Consider the following 22,035-nt stretch of genomic DNA (forward strand, 5'->3'; position numbering starts at 1 on the left):
ACCCCCATCCCATCCCTTTGGTCATCACAGAGAGCCGAGCTGAGCTCCTTGTGTATACAGCAGCTTCCCACTAGCTATCTCTTGTGTTCACGGCAGTGTATATACGTCAGTGCCACTCTTTCAGTTCATCCCAACCCACATTCCCCTTGGGTGTCCACAAGTCCATTCCATACGTCTGCTTCTCTCTTCCTGCCCTGCAAGTGGGTTCATCGGTACCATTTTTCTAGATTCCATATATATGCATTAATAAACGATATTTGTTTTTCTCTTTCTAACTTACTTCACTCTGTTTTTCTTTCTGACTTAGTTCACTCTGTGTAACGGACTCTAGGTTCCTATACATCGCTATAAATGACCCAGTTTTGTTTCTTTTTATGACTGAGTTATGCTCCATTGTATATATGTACATCTTCTTTATCCATTCCTCTGTTGATAGACATTCCACGTCCTAGTTATTGTAAACAGGGCTACAGTGAACATTAGGAACATTGGGATACATGTATCTTTTTGAATTGGCAGTGTTTTTAGAAATAAGTTAATTATATATTGATATATGTTGATTGTATTTTCTGTTCCATTACTGTATCACTTTATAATAAACTCTATTAGGTAAGCTTTATTTTTTAAAATTGCTTTGACTGCTCCATCAAATAATATTCCCATATATAATATTCAGAATCAGCTTGTCAATTTCTACAAAATTGGGATTGCTTGCTTCTGAGGATCGATTTGTGGAGAACTGTCATGTTAACAATATTGAATCTTAAAATCCATGAGCTAGTGGCATTTCTGTACATTTCTTTAGGTATCCTATAATGTTCCTCAGTAATACTTTATAATTTCCAGTGTAGTGGTCTTGGTCTCATTTTGTGTATTTTATTTCATTGTATTTTATGGATTTTGATTCTACTGTAAATGAAAAATCTTAAGTTTTATTTTTCAGATTTTTGCTTCTGGTATTAAAAATAGAATTGATTTTTAAAAAGTAACTTTATACCCTCTGACTGCTGCATTTAATTGTTATTTTTAGGATTTGCTTTGTAGATTCCATAAAATTTTCTATGTAAAAATCAGGTCATCTATAAAAAGTGACAGTTTTGCTTTTATCTTTTCTGATACTTATGGCTTTTACTTCATATATTTTCCTTTATTACAGTGGCTAGAACATATAATTCAGTACTGAATAGGAGTAGTGAGAGCAGATATACTTGCTTTGTTCCTAATTTTAGAAGGAGATGGTGCAGTTATCCTCGTCATAGAATCATTTTGTCTGTTCTGTAACTTCATCTAAATGGAATTATATAGCTTGTGCTCTTTTTTGTATAAGACTTTTTTCACTCGATGTGTTTTTGAGACATATTAATATGGCTGCATGCCTAAGTGTTTTCTTCTTAGTATGTATTTTTTTAAAAAATCAGCTTCACAAAGCATAATTTATATACAACAAACTGTTGCCAAATATGATCAAATATGGTAACTATAAGATTCTTGTTAAGTGTCCTTTATCAGATCAAGGTAATTTTTCTTGTATTCATTGTTTGTTAGTAGTGTTGAGTTTTTTTGTCAATTTTATTTCCACATCTATTGAAATAATTGAATGTATTTTCTCCTTTATTCTGTCAATATGGTGGATTATATTTGTTTTTAATGTGAAATTAATCTTACATTCTTGGGCCATATTCTCCTTGATTACACTATGGTATATGTTTTGTGTGTATTTCTTGATTTGATTTGTTATTATTTTCTTAAGGATTCTTGCATCTTTGTTCCTGTTGCATGTTTTCCTATAATTTATTTTGTCATAGTGGCTTTGTCAGGGTTTCATAGGGTAAAACCAGCTTCATAAAATTAGTTGTGAAATATTCCTTCCAGTAGAATGTTCTTTCTTCTTTGAATGTTTGATAGAATTCAACAGTGAAAGTATTTGATTTTGAATATATCTTGATGGAGACATTTGTTCAATTTTGTTCAGTTGTATGTTTCAGTACATTTTCCCTTGTTTAAGAGGTAAGACTTTTTTTTACTTTGCCACAGAGACATTCATTCTATTCTCATCTCTACCTTTTATGCTTGCAGTGTTTATTACAGTAACATTCAATGTAATTATTGATGTACTGAAATTTGGTTACTGTTTTATTATTTTGTATTTGTCTGCTGTGTTTCTTGGCCTTCCCTAGTGGCTCAGTGGTAAAGAATCCACCTGCAATGCAGGAGATGTGGGTTTGATCCCTGGAGAAGGAAATAGCAACTCACTCCAGTGTTCTTGCCTGGGAAATCCCATGGGCAGAAGAACCTAGAGGGCTACAGTCCATGGGGTTGCAGAAGAGTTAACATGACTTAGTAACTAAAACAATGTATTACCATGTATTTCTTGATTTGATTTGCTATATTTTCATAAGGATTCTTTCATCTTTGTTCTGTTGCATATTTACCTATAATTTATTTTGTCTTAATGGCTTTGTCAGTGTTCCATATCAGGGTACAGCTGGCTTCATAAAATTAGTTGTGAAACATTCCCTCCAATAGAATGTTCTACATTTCTTATTCCTGTTTCCATCTTCTCGTCTTTTAGAATTCTGTTTTAATTCATCTGTTGGCTTTTTATCTATTCTCGGTTTGTTCTTTGGTGATTGTTCTAGAGATTAAATATACGTGTGCAAGTATGTTTGAGTGTGTGTGTGTGTAATTTCCACTTAACTTTTGACACCCAATTTGGGATTAATTTTTTCACCTAAAACATAGAAATATTGCAACTCATCTAAGTCCATTTGTCCACCTGTCCCTCCCCTCCTTTTTCTTTCAGTTTTCACATGTCTTGTACTACATCTAAATACATTATAAGCACCGCAGGAATGATGCTATAAGCATAGCTTTAAACAATCATATGAGTTCTAAAGGAAATAAAAGAAAAACTTGTCTTGTATATTTACCTATGTATCTACCACTTCTGATGTTCTTCATTTCTTCCTGAAGTTTGAGTTCCATTAGGATTCCTTTCCCTTATTCTGAAGAAATCCTTTAGTTTTATTGTTGTTCACATATGCTGGTGAAAGATTATTTTAATTTTCACTTATCTGAATCTTTATTTCACCTTCACTCCTGCAAGATATGTTCATTGGATATAGAATCCTGGGTTGACATTTTTGCTTTTGCTTTTACCTAGCACTTTAAAATTGCTGTTGTACTTCTCCTCGCCTCCATGGTTTCTGATGTGAAATCCATGAACATTCAGGTAGTTAAGCTCTTGTACATAATGTGTCATTTATCTTTAGTTGGTTTCAGAATTTCATCAGTTTTGTTTTTCAGAACTGTGATCATGACACATATATGCATGCATGCATGCTAAGTCACTTCAGTCTTGTCTGCCTCTGTGGGACCCTGTGGACTGTAGTCGCCCAGGCTCCTCTGTCCATGGGATTCCACAGGCAAGAATACTGGAGTGGGTTGCCATACCCTCCTCCAGGCATGGAGGGGATCAAACCTGCATACTCTTAAATCTCCTGCATTGGCAGGCAGGTTCTTTACCAAAGAGCTATAGTAAATAGTTCTTTTGCCTGCCAATGCAAGAGATGCAGGTTTGATCCCTGGGTCAGGAAGATCCTCTGGAGAAGAGATTGGCTACCCACTTCAGTTTTCTTGCCTGGAGAATTCCATCGACAGAGGAGCCTGGTGGGCTACACTCCATGGGGTTGCAAAGAGTCAGACACAACTGAGCAACTAATATATGGGTATTAGTATATAATATATATATATATAAATATATATATTTATTTGCATAAGCCTGATTTTCTTTGAATTTATTCTGCTGGAAGTTCTCTAGGAAGTGTTCAACCATTAGTTATTTACATATGTCTCTAACTTCCCTCTTTTTCTGAGATTCTGAATATCTATATTAGAACTTTTGAAATTATTCAGTGAGCAGTAATAGTCCATTCATTTATTTTCATACTATTTTCTGTCTTTCAGGTAAGGTGATTTCTTTTGATATCTCTTCAAGTTCCTTAAGTTTTTTTTTTTAAATTCTGATCCTGAACATACTTACTGATTTTTTTTTTTAGTTTGAGATATTGATTTTTTAGTTGGACATTTTCCCTTTTATTATTTTGTGCATTTATTTACTAACTTATTTATTATGATGTCATTTTCCTTCATCTCACTGAGCATATTTTTAATAGGTAGTCTGAAGGTCTTGTCTGATAATTTTAACATGTGCGTTACCTTGAACTTGACATCTGTTGATTGCCTTCTCCTTGATAATGATTCCACTCTCCTGATGTGTATGTCAAGTGATATTGAGTTGTGTCTTAGACAGTAAGAGGATTATGTGGTGAAAACACTGAATCATCCTACATTGTTTCAGATAAGCTTGGTTTTGTTTTTTAAGAAAGCATTCACTTCTGTTAGACTCAAACTGGACATTCAGTCACACCTGCCATGAGTGGCAGCCTTGACCCCAGTCCAGAGGCCTCTGAGTCTGGTCCGTGTGTGTGGTGGTGGCTGTAGCAGAGTTCACGTACAGAATCTGGTGTTTTCCTTCGCTGACTCTCCCCTCCTGATGTGATGTGCTTGTGTGTTCTCTGGCGGCCCTGATCGTCACTGACTCCGTTGCCTACATCCTTCACAGGCATTTAGAAAACTGGCAGGTTTTTCTGTTGAGTTTTAACCAACTGGTGTCATCTCTGTGTCTTCAACTCTTCTTGAGCGAAAGATGCAAAAATTATTCATGTGGCCCCATGCAGATCTGAGTTCTTGGCCCAAGGTTTCAACTCCTCTGAGAAATATATTAACTTTGTTTCATACTCTCAAATACTTGGTCTCCCCTCCAGTCCTAAAGGGTTTCTGTTTTTGCTAGATGATGTTGTTAAGGAACTTAATCCACCATTAGAGAAGTAAAAATTATGCATTGATTTTAAAAATGTTTATAGAAGTACTAGTTTCTCACTCTTAAAGAATTTCAAGTTCTTTGAATGAGAACTTTTTTTTGTAAAACACTTTCTGGACTTACTTACCAATATGATAAACAAATATGATAAACGAGGTGTTTGTCTAGCATAGCCATCCCTCTAGTTTCGGTTCATATAAAAGTAATTTTGTTGAAGACATTATATAAATAGTTGATAATGAGGAAAATAAATTAAAAATATGTTGTTTCCTATTTTGTTCTTAATAGTTTTAGGTCAGCCTCTTTTTACTTGAAATTATATTTTGCAATTTGAAAGAACAACAAAATTCCACTTATCCAATAGATAGAAATTAAGAAATAGTAACCTTTTAGAATATAATTAAAACCTCTAATCTTAAAAGAACTTTAAGAACAGGGAAAAGGAAATAGGTAACAATGAAGAAAATTACTAGTTTTACATAGTAGAGAAATTGATGTACTACTTTCTCAACTTCTCTCTCTGTTGTTCACAATAAAACAAAACATGACAAAAAAGTAAAAGAAAAAGAAACCTTTAAACACCTAGAAAATTAGAGGAGTATACATATTATTAAATAATAAAATTGGTAAATCCCATCCAGTTAATAAACTGGAAGATATCAGTAATGTAATGATCTTCATTGATTCAAAGAGTATTTCAAAAATTCTATACTTGCTCATTAAAAAATGCACAGAGGTTTAGCACTAGAAGAAAATATAAACAACGTATAGATTGGGGGGCTAAAGGAAAATGTCATGATTTACAGTTTATAGGATTTTACATACCAGATCTCCAAAACGATGTATTTTCAATTCCCTACAAGTAATAAGAGGGCTCAGAAATAATGTGAAAAACATATAAATCAGTGTTCCTGTAACTAGAAGTAAGTAACCAACTAAAGAATATAAATTTGAAAATCATCCCATTCATAATAGCATCAAAATTCTTAAATTACTTTCCAAAAAATAATAAAACATATGCAAAATCCTTATGTAAAAAAAAGAATGAAAAAGATGAAGTTCTGAGTATATGGAGAAATAAATATTCCTTATAATTCAGAAGGTCAATATCAGGGTGTCAGTTCTCTTCACACTGATAAGTATGTTAAAGGCTCTTCTAATAAAATTTCACCAAGAATTTTACAAACTGTTTTACAAATTTACAATTTACAAATTTACAATTACAAATGTAAAATTACAAATTTTACAAATTTACAAACTGTAGAATGTTACAAACTGATTTTTAAATCCATGTGGAAGGATACAGTCAAATAACAATCCAAGATAATTTTAAAAGTGAAATAATATCTACTTATGTACTCAGATACCATCTGATTACTGAAAATGAAAATGTTAGTCACTCAGTTGTATCCAACTCTTTGCGACCCTATGAACTGTAGCCCACAGGGCTCCTCTGTCCATGGGATTCCCCAGGCAAGAATACTGGAGTGGTCCTGGTGAAAGAACAGTAATGTAATTCAGTAGAAGGGGTTAGAGAGTCTGTATGGCTTCCCTTGTAGCTCAGTCAAGGAAGAATCTGCCTGCAGTGCAGGAGACCCGGGTTTGATCCCTGGGTCGAGAAGCTTCCTTGGAGAAGGAAATGGCAACCCACTCCAGTATCCTTGCCTGGAAAATCTCATGGACACAGGAGCCTGGTGGGCTGCAGTCCATGGAGTCACAGAGAGTCGGGCACGACTGAGCGACTAACGCTTACTTAGAGGGTCTGTAGACAACAGTCATGGGAAGCTGATGTGTGACAGAGTGGGAATGCAGAATCAGTGAGCAAAGTATGGAGCCCTTCAGTAATCCAATTCTAAAAGTTGACTATACTCAATATTTTGTAATAACCTATAAGGAAAAAGAATCTGGGAAGAAAAAAAAAAAAGTGTGTGTGTGTGTGTGTAATCCTGAATCACTTTGCCGTATACCTGAAACTAATACAGCATTGTAAATCAACTATGAGGATGAAGTTCAAATTGGGTGCTTGTTTCTACCTCTAAACCAAGAGAAGGAACACACACACTCACACAGTTATCTTTTGAAAGAAGAGACAAGAAATCACTTTATCACCTCAGGGTACCATAGATTTCTTAAGTAGAACACAAAATATTAAAGGCAAAAATCCTCAAGTTGAAGATTAATATATTTGCATTAAAAAATAAAACCACTATTTCATCCTAAGTTTTCATTGGTAAGAGAATATCATGGAAAAATTGCAAAACATTCATTGTAATGGGGTACCATATACCACATGAAATGAATATACTTGATTTATATATACCATCAATAGATCTATATAAAATGCAGTATTAAAAAGTTCCAGAATGATCTCAAAATTTTGACACTGTTTATTCTAATTGAAACCTTAGGTCTCCTCAAGTGTTAAAGATTCACACTGATCATCATTTTCTTGTGGCCATCTAGCCTCAAAATTGGAAGATTTTAAGATTTTTATGGATAAACGACAAGGTCATACTGTATAACAGAGAGAACTATATTCAATATTCTGTGACAAGTCATAAGGGAAAAGAATATGAAGAAAGAATACATATGTGTATAACTGAGTCATTTTCTTGTACAGAAGAAATTAATATAGCATTGTACATCAGCTATATTTCATCCAAATTTTAAAAAATTTTAAAGAGACTTCAGAAAACTAAAGTTTTTATCCAAAGTATTTGAATTTTTCAGCACTGGCAGCCTGCTTGAAAACGAATTATCCGCTCTGGGGCTTCCCGGGCGGCAGTAGTAATAAAGAATCCACCTGCCAGTGTAGGAGATGCAAGAGACGGGGTTAGATCCTGGGGTCAGGCAGATCCCCTGGAGGAGGAAATGGCAGCCCACTCCAGAATCCTCGCCTGGGAAATCCCGTGGACAGAGGAGCCTGGCGGGCTCCAGTCCATGGAGCCGCGAAGAGTCGGGCAGGACTGAGCCATGGAGCACAGCACACGGCCCTAGTTCAGATAAATCTCACTCTTGGTAAAATTTGGCCTGTAGCCTCTTAGTGACCTTTGGATTTTCCATGCTGTGTACTTTACCTATATTCTGGCGTGCCAAATCCAGCAGCAAAAAACTAAATAAGGTTGGTAGAGTAATGAGGTTTCCAAATATGGGAACTCTATTCCAGAGTGTGATGGGCCAGCTCATTTCTCTGCCTTCCTTATTCTGCTACTAGTTCTAAAACTGTGCTAATGATCGTGTGTGTGTGTATATTTTAATCTACTTGGAACTATACAGAGAGTCCTGGGTTTAATCTCCTGAAGTCAGTGAGTAGGAGCTGAGGATTGTCCCCATACTGTTTTTGCAAGCAATCATTTGCTCTTTGTCTTCCAATCAGGTGTTCTTAGTCACTGTCTGGAACTTTGAACTCTACATGATCCCTCTGGCTTTATTGCTCCTCTTTGTCTACAATTCGATCGGAACCGCGAGAGGGAAGGGTGGCAGCATCCAGGACAGCCAGGTGAGCCCAGATTCCAATAATTCTGACATTTGATTAGAAAAGAAAGTGTGTTACCAGTAAACCACCACCACCACAGCATGACCCGATCCACTGCATTTGAGACTGGAGGAGCAATACTGCTCATGTATTCACGTTACAGGGAAGATACTCATCATGTGTAATCTGGAGTCTTCCTTCTAGAGACTCTGTGTTTCTGTGTCTGGGCCTGCCTCCTTAGCTTAAGTGAGCCATCTGGTTTTTCGCCAGCATTTCCAGGCCGGCAGCACCTGTCTGGGTGTCCATGGAGTTCCTGGGAATAAGAATCTCTACTTCCCAGGTGGTACTAGTGGTAAAGAACCCACCTGCCAATGCAGGAGACGTAAATGATGCAGGTTTGATCCCTGGGTCGTAAAGATATCCTGGAGGAGGGCATGGCAACCCACTCCAGTATTCTTGCCTAGAAAATCCCATGGACAGAGGAGCCTGGTGGGCTATAGTCCACAGGGTCGCAGAGTTGGACATAACTGAATCAACTTAGCATGCCCGCACACACACAGCAAGCCTTTGGTGGCTTCTTGAGCCCCTTCAGGGAAACACAAGCAGAAGGTGCCTCAGACTTCCCCAGTTAGTTCTCCTGTGCAATATTCTCCTATAGCCTAAGGCCTCAGGGGGTCCTCTGAGGCTGGCACACTTCCAGGGAAGTCAGAGAGAGGGTGGGCACGGGCACCCTCTGTCCTCAAGTGCCCAGGTTTTTTCTGCAATTCTCAAGCCCACTGGGGTGTTAAAGGAAACACGGGCCGCGCCTCTTCTCCACGACATTCCCCCACATCTACTTTTCTTACTTTTTCTCCATCTCTCCCTCCCCTACCCCTCTTATTCCAGCCCATAGAATCTTTTTCTGCTCTATTTTAGAAGGAACGTGTGTGTATAGACTTGCTTTGTGATATAAGCTTGTTATTACAGGTTTAAGAACCAAGTTTTCAAAACAAAAATCAAAGATCTTGAGACTTGGTAACATCCTTTAGAAAAAAATGACCTCCATGTTGGGTTTTCTAAGACTCAAGCTGACCATCTTCACCCATTTTTCCTTATAATGTTCTGATTATTAAAAAATAATTGTCTCTGAAATAACAGATATTTAAGGAATGTTTCTGGTTTCATTTGGGGTGGTGGGAAATGAGTGTAAGGCCTGGAGTAAAACCTCAGACAAACTCAAAATTCTGTTTGGGTTTTGATTGTGTAGTTCAATAAGCATGTGCTTGTATCAATAATGAGGAGCCTGGAGATGCTAGAACCAACTAACAAATAAATAGCATTAAAATACAAGTTTATGTAAGGATTAAGTTTCACGGAGCTACAAATGAAGAAGCTTTTTACAGAGAAACATCTGTTGTGGAAGTGCTGTGTTCAACTAACATTTTTACAATTTTAATCAGATTTTACTTTTCCAGCTATATATATGATGTACCTGTTTATAGCATGTGTGTGTGTGTGTGTGTGTGTGTATGTGTATTTGTAGGCAGGTATGGACTTCCCTTGTGGCTCAGATGGTAAAGAATCTACCTGCAGTGTGGGAGACCCAGGTTCTATCCCTGGGTCAGGAAGATCCTTTGGAGAAGGAAATGGCAATCCACTCTAGGATTCTTGCCTAGAGAATTCCATGAACAGAGGAGCCTGGCGGGCTACAGTCCGTGGGGTCGCCAAAGAGTCAGACACAACTGAGTGACTACACTTTTTTTTGATACATCTGTATGGGTTTCCCAGATGGTGCTACTGGTAAAGAACCCACCTGTCAATGCAGGATTCTTGCCTAGAGAATCCTGTGGACAGAGGCGCCTGGCAAGCTACAGTCCGTTTGTGTGTGTGTGTGTGTAAGTAAATATGGGTACGTAAGTGTTCTTGTGTGTATATATGTATAAATGCGTATATATATATATATTTGTGTATGAAATATTTTTTAATTTACTAAACATTTTGTAATTCATTGTCTAATTTAAACTTGGTAGCATAACCCTGAAGGAGTCAAGAACTACTATTTTCATTTCATGCTTGATGCAGCTAAGGTTCAGAGTGGCAGGGTGATTTGCTCAAAGTCATACAACAAAACAGTGCTGGGACAAGGTCTCCAACTGAAGACTTTGTCTCAAGATGAAGACTTCTAACTCCTAATTAGAGTTTTTTCCTCCCATAGCAGGTTTTCATTGTATTCATTTTTATCCTTGGTTATCCATTTGCTCTCATGGAACATGCTTGTTGCTAGCATTGAATAGGTTAGTTCTCCAGTATCAGTAAGCATTCCACAGACTGCTCGATGGAGTTTGTAGGAATTCTAGGAGGTAATTCAGTACCAGCCCTGCCTGAAGAAATTGCTCAGTGGTTTATGGAGGTCTTCAGAGTTATTCCCTCCCTTGTACAAGCATGATGTTCACCATTCTTTTTTCTGTTGGGACAATGGCAGCTACTTTGGTATGCCTGAGTTTGCAAGGTTAAGTAGAAAGGTAAGTGTTTAAACTGAAAATACACTTGAGTTTTCTGATACCCAGTGTTCTTTCAGAGATCCCAAATCATTGGATTGTGTACCAACACGTGTTAGCTTTAAAATGTAGCAGTAATATGATTCAAACGTACCCATTAACTAGCCAGGGTTTCTAAATGAATTTGGACAAGCCTCCGTGTGCAGTGCCGCTAGTGCTGTGGCCCCAGAACTAAAGGCAGGCCCCCCTTTAGCCCAGACCTGAACCTGGAGTTTCCTTCCCTCATCTGCGCCGCACCCCTCCCAACTCCAAAGCCCAAGGAAAACAATAATACTGTATAGAAACCTGTATCTTATTCTTGAGATTGATTACATTCAGACTAATGCATTTTCTACTGTCTAATGTTTCGGTAATGGCCCCAGAGGAAAAGTGCAGTCATTATAGCAATGAGCCCAGCACACACGGAGTATGGTGTTCTCAGCCTTAACGCAGCAGCTGGTTCATTTGTCAAGAATAAGAACAAAACTGTTTACAGAAGGTACAACTCAGCAGTGTGGTTTTTAAAGCTGGCTGCTTTCAAAGGGCACTTGCCTAATAGCTTTATTTATAGTTCACAGTTTTATGTAGATCATGCATATTGTTTACAGTCTTGTTTCAGCATCCTTTAACTTTAAAAGGGTCCTTTTTTAAGAGGGCACGGTGTATTTCAAAAAGACGAGTGTTTCAATGATGTAGGAAAAGTTGAAGCCTGGGTATGCATGTGTTTGTACTTGGTCATTTCAGTTGATGTTTTATTCACATGTTGTGGGTTTTCCTCTTAGGAGAGCCCAGACATGGATGAGGAGGAGGATGAAGATGACAAGGTGGGTATGCTCCAGAAAGGACAAAAAAGGCAGCATGAATGCTTTTGATTTTTTTTTTAATTTTTTTTTTTTTTTTTTATTAGTTGGAGGCTAATTACTTCACAACATTTCAGTGGGTCGATGGCATTCTAGCCGGTTGAGTCAAGCTCTGTTGTATCATCTTACTACCGTAGGGTGACCAGTATAGTGATCAAATTCTCATAATGTGTAAAGGTTATCCCTTTTCAAGTTTTAAGTGAAGATGAAAAGAGGTGGAATACAAGAAATAACTGGACTGTTAACTAGGAGGCCTGTCATTTGAGGCAAAGTGTAGCCTTCCCCTTGGTGTGTGAAAGGTAGATGAAAGGTAATCCAGGAAGCCAAAAGTAAATCAGGTGCAATCGCTGTTCCTTGAGGCTCATGTCTGCACTCTGCGGGGTGGGTCACCCGCTTCAGAATCTGTCACTTGCCCAGCTGTTGCTGGCATCGTTTTCAGCTCCACGTCTGGGTACATCTGTCCTTTCTCTCCTCCTGGGAGAATCTCTCAAATCTGCTGCTTTGTTGTCATTACGCTTTCAGACAAACCTTCTGGAATAAAACGGGAAAAAAAAGTAAAATGCCAAATGAGATGCCACTAGCTTCACAGTCGCCCAGTCCCCTAGAACTTGTGGGTCTGCCGGGCTCTGGGCGATAGTGTGTAGAAGGGTGACAGGAGAGGAGAGAGGGAAAGGGAAAAGTTAAGGGTCCGATATAAAATGTGTAGGAAACAGAAATGAATTAAAAAACACCAACTTCATGACACAGACAGCCTTAAAATCCATCGAACGAGCAGGATGCTTTTTGCCCATTTGAAGGAAGTTGGACAGATTACAAAGTAAATCTTACTTGTCGTTCTAAAATGATCATTAAGAGCAAACTAATAAAGTGTGACTTTTTAAAAAGAGAATCGGGACCCTTTCAAGAATGAAAGTCCCATGACGCCACTTTCTTCTTGATGAATTGATGTGAGTGGCTTCTGAGTGATGTCAGTCCTTGAACATTAAAAATAGTCACAGCTAGGGACTTCCCTGGTGGCTCAGTGGTGACGAATCTGCTTGCCAGCGCTGGGTTCAATCCCTGGTCCGGGAAGATTCCACATGTTTCAGAGCAACTAAGCCCACGGGCTGCAACTGCTGAGCCTGTGCTGTAGAGCCTGCGCTCAGCCACGAGTGAAGCCCCCGCAGTAGAGACTCAGTGCAGCCGGAAATAAATACATGGAATCATTTTAAAAAGTGGCCACAGCTAAACTAATGTGCCTTCGGGGATGTTTCACCACAGGAGATACAGTTCAGTTCAGTCGCTCAGTTGTGTCCAACTCTTGGCGGCCCCATGGACTGCACCATGCCAGGCCTCCCTGTCCATCACCAACTCCTGGAGCTTGTTCAAACTCATGTCCATTGAGTCGGTGATGCCATCCAACCGTCTCATCCTCTGTCGTCCCCTTCTCCTCCTGCCTTCAATCTTTAATGGAATTATTTTAAAGCTACACAAGGAGTCATCATCAATTTTATTAAGCAAAGGTTGGAAGTGAGGAAGATTTCTTTCTCTTTGGTCTAGTCTGTATTAACGAGGTACCTATGGAAGAAGACGTCACCCACGCTAGAGAGATCATTGTGACTGTGGGGCTTTATCCCCTCTAAGAGAGAAGAAATGCAATAAGAAGGTGACGAATGAAAGAGTGGTGTTGAGTAAACAGGAAGGCAATAAAGTCATCCATGAAGGGATTCCAAGCTCCCAACACAGGGGCCCCAGGTTCAATCCCTGGTTAGGGAACTAGATCCCACATGCCACAACTCAGAGTTTGTATGTGCTACAACTAAAGATCTCACATGCTGCAGTGAAGGTCAGAGATCCTGCATGCCACAGAGAAGACCCAGTGCAGTCAAACAAGAGTATTTGAAAAATATCAGCCATGAAAGTTTAGAGCAGTGGTTGGCATGGTCTTAACTTTCCATTGTGGCACCTCAAGGGCTCTCTGGGGGTGTGGAGGGAAAACCACTTGGGCTGTGATCTACATGGATGAACCTGGGAGCTCTTGCTGTCCTCTAAGCATCACCCTCCTCACAGAAGATACATCAGCCCACCCACACTGAGGATGTTGGCACTGGGGTCTCCACATCTCCTCCAGGGCACTTTCGTTCTTGAGATACTTTAATTGATTGTAGTATGTTTGTAGGGCCTTTAAGAGTGCCGTATGGTCTTGTTTCTTTTGCTTCCTCAATTTCATACTTCTGTGGAAACTTCTTTTTGCCTTTTTATACTGTGGATGGGCTTCTTGGGGCAAGGATACTGGAGCGGTTTGCCATCCCCTCCTCCAGTGGACCTCGTCTGTCAGAACTCTCCGCTGTGACCCGCCCATCCTGGGTGGCCCTACATGGCATGGCTCGTAGCTTCATTGAGCTCCACAAGCCCTTCACCACCACAAACTGTGCTCCATGAAGGAGGCCTGGCGTGCTGCAGGCCATGTTGCAATGCGTGGGACATGACTTAGCGACTGAACAGCAACAGCCTGGAAACTTCTGAAGGCATAGCTCTGACGTGAAAGGTTGACTTCTGTTTAGGCCTCTTCTGCTGAACACAAGCCTTGTGTTGTGAGGGGAGACTGACACGCTTCAGCCCTTTTCCACATCTCTGCACTGTTACTTCTCTAAGAGATGTGTGAACTAGAGGGACTTTCAACTGGAAGACCTCCAGAGCGCACCTCCACTTACAGATTATTAGGCTTTATCATTTCTCCTCCATGTAGAGCAGCCTCCACACCCAGAACTGGTCCCTCAAGCAAGGAGGCCCTGGGCCACTCCCCTCCACAGTGTTCTGACTCCGGGGGCTTCCCCACAGTGCCCTTCTGGCTTCTGTTGTGTGTTAGACATGACAGACGGGCTTCTGGGAACTGTAACACACCCAGTGAGAGATGGACTGTTTACAAATTATAAACATCCAGCCATCTCCTTCCAAACCAGGAGAGGAGGGGAACTCCTTTCTACTCAAACTATCCATCTTGAAAGTGACACTCCTTAATTGCCAGCGCCCCTTCCCACCAAATACCATCACAGACAACCATGGAAGATGAAAGCGTGCCGGGGGCCCCTTGGCACAACTTCCTCAGGAGATGGACGTGTTCCCATATTCTGTCTGTCTCCGCTGCACAGACCAGGACAAGGTCTGGGGTCTGTCATCCTTTTATTGTCTGGAACAGGGATGGCTGTAAAATGACATCACCGTAGCCTCTTGCTTCTTCTCATTGTTAAAAGTCCACGGTAATGCCCTGTATTTTTTTCGAAACCAAATCAGACTCCACAATTTTGCCTTCCTTTCTTTGGTGGGCTTTCAGTTACAATGTAGAACACTTGGATAACTAGGTTTTTGGCTCTTAGGAAACTGAAGGTACAAACTCAACTTTGAAGAGAGGCAATCTTTCTTAGACCTGATGGCCCCATGCAAGAAATTGTTTGTTACGAGTATAGTTTGCTGGGGACCCCAGAACAAACAGATAATGGCTAAGTTCAGCCAACAGCAATCAGCTGACATTTCCTATTTGTATTAGATTCCATATGTGAATTTCTTCTATGTGGACCTTATTTGTACGGATGGATTACAATGAAAATTGCATTAATTTGCTACACAGTAAAGGTCAGTAATTGAAGCATGAACCAAGAAACTATTGTGTAAAATGCTGTATCCCATATTTAGGAAAGGTCATGCAAAGCAATAATATCTTGTTTTCATTGCAGAAGGTATAAATACTTGCATTAGTGTTTCTTTCTTTTTTCCATCCCAACAATCATTTGTATAGAATATTTCAGGGTTTACTGTTAACAACAGGAAGAAAGAATAATAAGGGAATGTAATTAAAAAAAAAAAACCTGCCTATTGCTGTCATAAAGACACTGCATCACGATGCCTGCATTTTGGGTTGGTTTGTTTTAACTCAGCTGTCAGAAATAGGATTGGATCATCTGTTCGAGATTATCAGTGAGTTCACAGTTGCTTTACAGTGTTTGGTGGAAGGGGAAAAGATCCTCCTTTCATGTCAATTATGGGTGAAAAACATGTGGATCTTTTCCTTTAAGAAAATAAGAGACATACATTTTTGTGGATTGATGACTTTGTAATGAAAGAATGTGAATAGATATTATATCCCTATCCTCTTTTCACATATTAGGATGTTATCACTAAAATCTAAGTATATTTTAACCATCAATCCTAGTTTTAAAAATGATTTTTATCCTCCCAAATGATTAGTCCACTTCCCACCACCCAGGTAGAGCCTTCTTAGAGAGAGAAGGAAATGTGTGTACATTTAGAAGCTCTTGTAAGTTCATTTACATAGTCTTTGGGTGAAGTTGTTCAGGGCCAGCATGCCTTATTCCCTGCGTTTTCTTGTTCCAGAAAGAGGAGATGACCTGTAATGTCTCAGCCAGGAAAGACTGTCATTCTTGGAGGAAGTCTCCTTACAGTTTGATAGTGAGAGTAGTTTTGTTTATGATTCCTTTGCGCCTTCTTAAGCATGTCCCAAACACAGCAAATTAGTTTGATTAGTGATTTTTTTTTAATCAGCTAAGTCATGCTACTTTTAGATGGTGTGGTATGTTTAAGAAAATGAAAAATCAGATAATATCTTCGAAAAGTTAACAATAGTTGAATACACACACACATACTTTCAGGGCATATACAGTCTACATACAGGATATATTGTAGAGAATCTTATGGATAATTTTCAGGGGAATAAAGTAAATGGTTGTTCTGATGTAACTTCTTTTAATTTGAATTAATAATATTTTCAGTGATGAAGTGATTTAATTGCTAACATTCCTACCATACCATCTTATTTCCGAGACTTTAATATTAAAATGGATTCCAGCCAATTCTTAATTATCTGTTTATACATGTTTTGAATTAAAAGGGATTGGCTTCCTTATTCTTACAGTCTTTTCCCTGACACATTGACTTGCTCAGATCCCTTTTAAAAAAATCAAATGCCCATCCTTAAGATGTTTGGCTTCATTACTTTCAGAAATAATCCAGAAATGTTATTAATCTAGTATTTTGAAGCATTATTCAGCCTACTCCTCTCAGGCTCACTGGTAGACCCAGTACTTGTGGATTTTCTTTGTGACTCCTACTGTAAAGATTTTCCTTGTATGTTGCTCCCAAATATTGTGAAATATGGTACACTAGACTGTAAATGGTATTTATGTGGATTATGCTCTTATTAAGTAATTTACAGTAACAGGCGCTGATGTTACAGAGTGTACATCTGGATATTTATCATGCCATTGCCTAAAATTTTTACATTATGCTAATAGAGGAGACATTGGACATTGTATCTCCGTTATCCACAAGTCATTATTTTCCACGGTAATAGCCGTTCCTCTTGTTTTTCCTATTGAAATCCCGTCTGGTTCAGTGTGGTTTGCCGTAAGTCCCCATCAACCCATGAGTTTGCAAGGTAATTGACAGATAATTTACAAAATATTTGATAGGTAGGGACACCACTTTTTTCTCAAGGGAGAAATTGTAATTTAGCTTAAGTAATAAATGACATAAAAGCAATAATTTAAAATGAGACCATTTTGGAACTTCCCTGGCAGTCCAGCGATTAGGACTCCACACTCCCACTGCAAGGGGTGCAGTTTGACCCCTGGTCGGGCCAGTAAGATCCCACATGCTGTGGGACACAGCCAAAGAGTTAAAAAGAAAAAAGAGAGAGCGACCATTTGAGTAAGAATTATTTAAATGATTAGATTATTCATATTTGTAGAGTGTTTACAATTTACAGATTGTTTCTATGTGCTTTAACTTAGTACTCAAAGTAAACTTTTAAATTTGATATTATTTTCCCCATCTGTGAATGAACTAACCCAGGTTAAGTGAAATGTAGCAATGCGTTGGAAAATTTCCCAGCCAGGAGCAAGATTCAAATCCAGTCCTTCTGATCTAAATCCTGTTTGTTTTGGACTGTGTTACCTTGATACATAGGAAACGTTATTAATTTACTGTCCCGTTTTTCCACGTTGTTATTGACAACATTTAGGGAGTGTTTTCTCTGTGTCTGTGATTGCTCCTTTTCATCAAAATTTGTAGAGTACATTGGGTGTTAGAGATGCAGTGCGTGGGTGAGTCAGGACTGCTTAAAGGTGGTATTTGTGCTGAGTCATAGGTGATAACTATTTTATCTTCCACACGCCTCAGTCCCCCCACCTCAAAGGAAACTAGAGGACACACACAGCTAAACCAGCAACTGCGGCGTACTGTGTGTTTACCTGTGGGAGTGACAGCTGGGGAAAGCCATCAGCCTGTCTGACCTCTAACACCGTGGCGCCTGTCAGTTGGCTCAGAGAAACTTTTAAGGAAGTCAGTCTTCCCAGGGTCTAAATTCCAAATAATTTTCTCCACAGTGTTCCCAATTTTTCAAAGGTGTGTTTTATCCACATCTTCCTTGTGATGATGATATTTTTTCCTCTTACTTTTTTAGCCCTTTGGTTTGATCCCTGATGAAAATCCTGTCGCAGACCAAAGAAACCTGTTGGTAAAGATCAGTCAGTGTGGAAGGACTTTGTGTGATGAACAGGTCGTGGGAGCAGTTTATAACTGCTTCGAAATGATATTGATTCAAAATCCAGTCTGTTTCATATTCATTTCCCAAAGCAAAAATACTACCTGAGAAGGAAGTACTCTCTTGAAAGAGGACAGAGATTTTTCCTCACTTTAATAGTGCGCCATAAAGCAGGGTGTGTGTGTGTGGGTGTGTGTCCATGTGTCTGTGAACACAGGACATATCTCATGGGAAGAATGCTTAAAGACAGTTCCCAGTGCATACGCCAGATTCCTGGAGGACAATTTTTAATCTCATATATCAGAAATACTACTTTTTATTCTTTGTTATGACAGATGCTGAGAGGTTTTTTTTGCCCCCCTGCTAAATGCCACTCAGTCTGTTTCTGATGTTTATAATTCTTCAAGTTCTCAAATTGCAGGCTTTTAATATTCAGTGGGATGAAGTAGACCAAACAGATTCCCATTTAAAATCTGAAGTCATATTTCTGCATCTTTGCTCTGGATGGTTTGCATTATTGGGATGATCCTAAGATAGAAATGTTGCATCTTTCCCTTTAGGGGATCCTGGGCATCCTGTAACAAATACTACCCAATTTTTAAGCATGTCACAAAGATCTTTCCTGATGTGGTCAATTTTTAGGACTATCTCTTTGGTTATGCCTAGGTAATTAGTAGAGAAAGATTTTCTTGACTCAGAACATGTATGAAAGACTTAAAGTAACACACTGATTATATAATGAATTCTTAGCTGTAAATTCATTCTGATGGTGTTAATTCTCTCCTAGAGGCTCAAAGCTACTTTATTGCACCTACAGTGCTATGCTCTTTGGAGATATTGAGGAAGCCAGCAAAGCCTCGAAGAAGGAAAAATCCACTGCCTGATTTATTCATTTATTTATTGGCTTTGTTCTTAAAGAACAGCCATGTTGCAACACAGGCATATTATTTGTTCTTCATTTAGCTGTTTTTAAAACTTAGCTGAAAGACTCAGTGGGTTTTTTGGGTTTTTTTTTTGACATTTTATAAGCAAATGGTCAATGAAAAAAATAATACTCAATACATTTTATATAATAATATGCATTTTAATGTTAGAGAGTTGGAATTTGTAATTAGTTTCCTTAAAATTATTATAATAATTGCATTGTTTTTCTTATAATCATTCTCTATAGCATAAAACAAAGGATTCTTTTGAAATTTGAGTTCTGGATCTGAAAAGTTCCGTGCTTTCATCTCTTCTGTGACATGGTAATACCTACTTGTTCATGAAAGTGTTAGGCGCTCAGTCATGTCTGACTTTGCGACCCCATGGACCGTAGCCTGCCAGGCTCTCTCCGTGGAATTCTCCAGGCAAGAACACTGGAATGGGTTGCCATTTCCTTCTCCAGGGGATCTTGCCAACCCAGGGATGGTGAAGTAGACCCTAAATCATGCGGATTTTATTTATGCCTTGGTGTCTTCTGAAATTCGTATTGAGAAGTAAAACCCATTCTTTCTCAATGTAGGAATCTAAAAATACGCATGCAGCCACAATTATCTTGTTCATTGGTTTAATCACACCAGTGGCCATCACTGTTTTTATTACACATTTCCCTCTATAAATGAGAAGGCTTGTATGTTAAGGGAAAATATAAGCACATGTAATAACAGTTTTGTCTTCCTGAATGAGCCACTATTACTCTTCCCAGACAATTTGGTAGCAGCAGCAGATGGAATGCTGTGTTTGCTAAACTGTGTTATCACCACATCCCCTGGTTCAATCTGAAACGTGTAAATAAAGCCAGCGTGATGCAGATAGAACTGCCAGATGATCTTTCATACAACGCAGGGCAACATGAGTGGACTTGTCCTGGGAGATCCTTGCTTTTGAAACATAAATGAACCCCAGGATTCTTTAAGCTAGACAAAAGGTGATTCTTTCTTTTTCATTTCTTTGCTTTCTCAGTGGGCAAGGACTTGGCATTTATGAAGCACTTGGAGTGTACCAAATGCTTTACATATAACATTTAATTCTTCAAACACTCCAATTAGGGTCAGGATTATGATCCCCCTTTTTCAGATAGCGGAATTGTGACTCCAGAAACCATTAGGAACTTGAGATGATCACAATGCTAGTAGGTGGCAAGACCAGTGTTGAACTCACTTTCTCCTGACTCCATAGCCTGTGATTAATAAAATATGCAGACCTGAGGATTTGGTACATCTTAAGTCCCCCCTACCCCCGCTGCAAACTTTTCATCTGCTGTTGTAAACCCTGGCTACTTCAGCTCCTAAATAAGAGTGGATGCAGTTTATTATGTTGTAAATTATGGTATGTATTTTTTGCAAGTTGTGCGTAAAGTTTGCTAAAATATTTCACAAGACAAGTTATAAAAATAAGAATGGAAAGAAATGTTTTTCCCCAAATATTTTCAAAAAGCATAATTTAGCATGCATTCTTATGAAAATTGGGCAAAGAATACTGGAAATGAACATTGGATAGAAGTATATAACTGAATAAGATGTCTAAAAACCATGTGTTGTATAGTAAGTCGAGATCCATAGACACCAAAGAAGCAAATGACAAAAAGAACACGTTGAGCTGAATGCCTCCCCTGTGAAATACCCACACCTGCTCTGGACTTAATGATCCTGGGCTGGAATCCGCCGCCACATATATGTGGACACAGACACATCACCTAACCTCTTTAGACTTTGGTTTCCTATTAATGGAAATGCTAATATCAAAGACCATATAACATGTCCATTGGTATACCAGTAGATATAATTAGAGAAAATTCCCATCAAGAGTAGTTGTTTTTCAGTCGCTAAGTTGTGTCCAACTCTTTTCGACCCCATGGACTGTAGCACGCCAGGCTTCCCTGCCCTTCAGTGTCTCCCAGAATTTTCTCAAACTCATGTCCATCCAGTCAGTGATGCCATCCAACCATGTCATCCTCTGTCGTCCCCTTCTTCTCCTGCCCTCAGTCGTTCCCAGCATCAGGGTCTTTTCCAGTGAGTTGGCTCTTCACCTCAGGTGGCCAAAGTACTGGAGCTTCAGCTTCAGTATCAATCCTTCCAATGAATATTCAAGGTTTATTTCCTTTAGGATGGACTTGTTTGATCTCCATGCTGTCCAAGGGACTCAAATATCTTGTCCAGCACCACAGTTTGAAAGTGTCAGTTTTTTTGGCACTCAGCCTTCTTTATGGTCCGATTCTCACATCCATACTTGAGTACGTTGCCTTTAAAGGTAACCTTTGCAGTATAGAGAGTGAAAAGAACGTTTGCTGCTAGGGTGATGAAAAGGATAGAGGTGTGATGCAAACTGAGAGAACAAGACAGTAGTTGTTGTGGACTGGCATCCCCTGGAAAGATCTCATGGAGACCAGGAGTGTAAGTTGGACCTTTAGGTCGTTCTGCTGGAGTTGGGAGGCCTGAAATCTTCTCTTTAACCCTAAGCACTTATTTCCTGGGTTGATGCAAATGATCTTTTGATACTAATATAAACCTGATTTCTTCTGTTCTTCCTCTTCATGCATTCATTTCTCCATCAAATATGCACTGTCTCAGCACTAAGGATGTACCTACCACGGTTGTTGGTACTGAGAGCACAAGTTGAGGTAGGGCAGTCTGGTCTTATCTATTGATCCACCAATTCAAGCAGGGCATAGCGGAACAGGAGGCTCTTCTAATTTTTTTTTTTTAATTTCACTTATTTATTTTTGACTACTCTGGGTCTTCATCGCTGTGCACAGCCTTCCTCTAGTTGTGGCTAGCTGTGGT

At 39.1% G+C, this 22,035-nt stretch overlaps 1 protein-coding gene across 5 annotated transcripts in view; it reads left to right on the plus strand.

Annotated features, from left to right (window-relative positions):
• MCTP2 (multiple C2 and transmembrane domain containing 2) overlaps positions 1–22,035 on the plus strand; it is a 254,411-nt gene that overhangs the window by 206,041 nt on the left and 26,335 nt on the right. For all 5 annotated transcript variants that reach the window (XM_043489630.1, XM_043489631.1, XM_043489629.1 and 2 more), the window contains 2 exons: positions 8,259–8,381; positions 11,656–11,697. In XM_043489630.1, the coding sequence (XP_043345565.1) occupies positions 8,259–8,381; positions 11,656–11,697 (165 nt within the window). The remainder of the gene's footprint in view (positions 1–8,258; positions 8,382–11,655; positions 11,698–22,035) is intronic.

This window comes from Cervus canadensis, chromosome 17, assembly GCF_019320065.1.
Source record: "Cervus canadensis isolate Bull #8, Minnesota chromosome 17, ASM1932006v1, whole genome shotgun sequence".
NCBI lineage: Eukaryota > Metazoa > Chordata > Mammalia > Artiodactyla > Cervidae > Cervus > Cervus canadensis.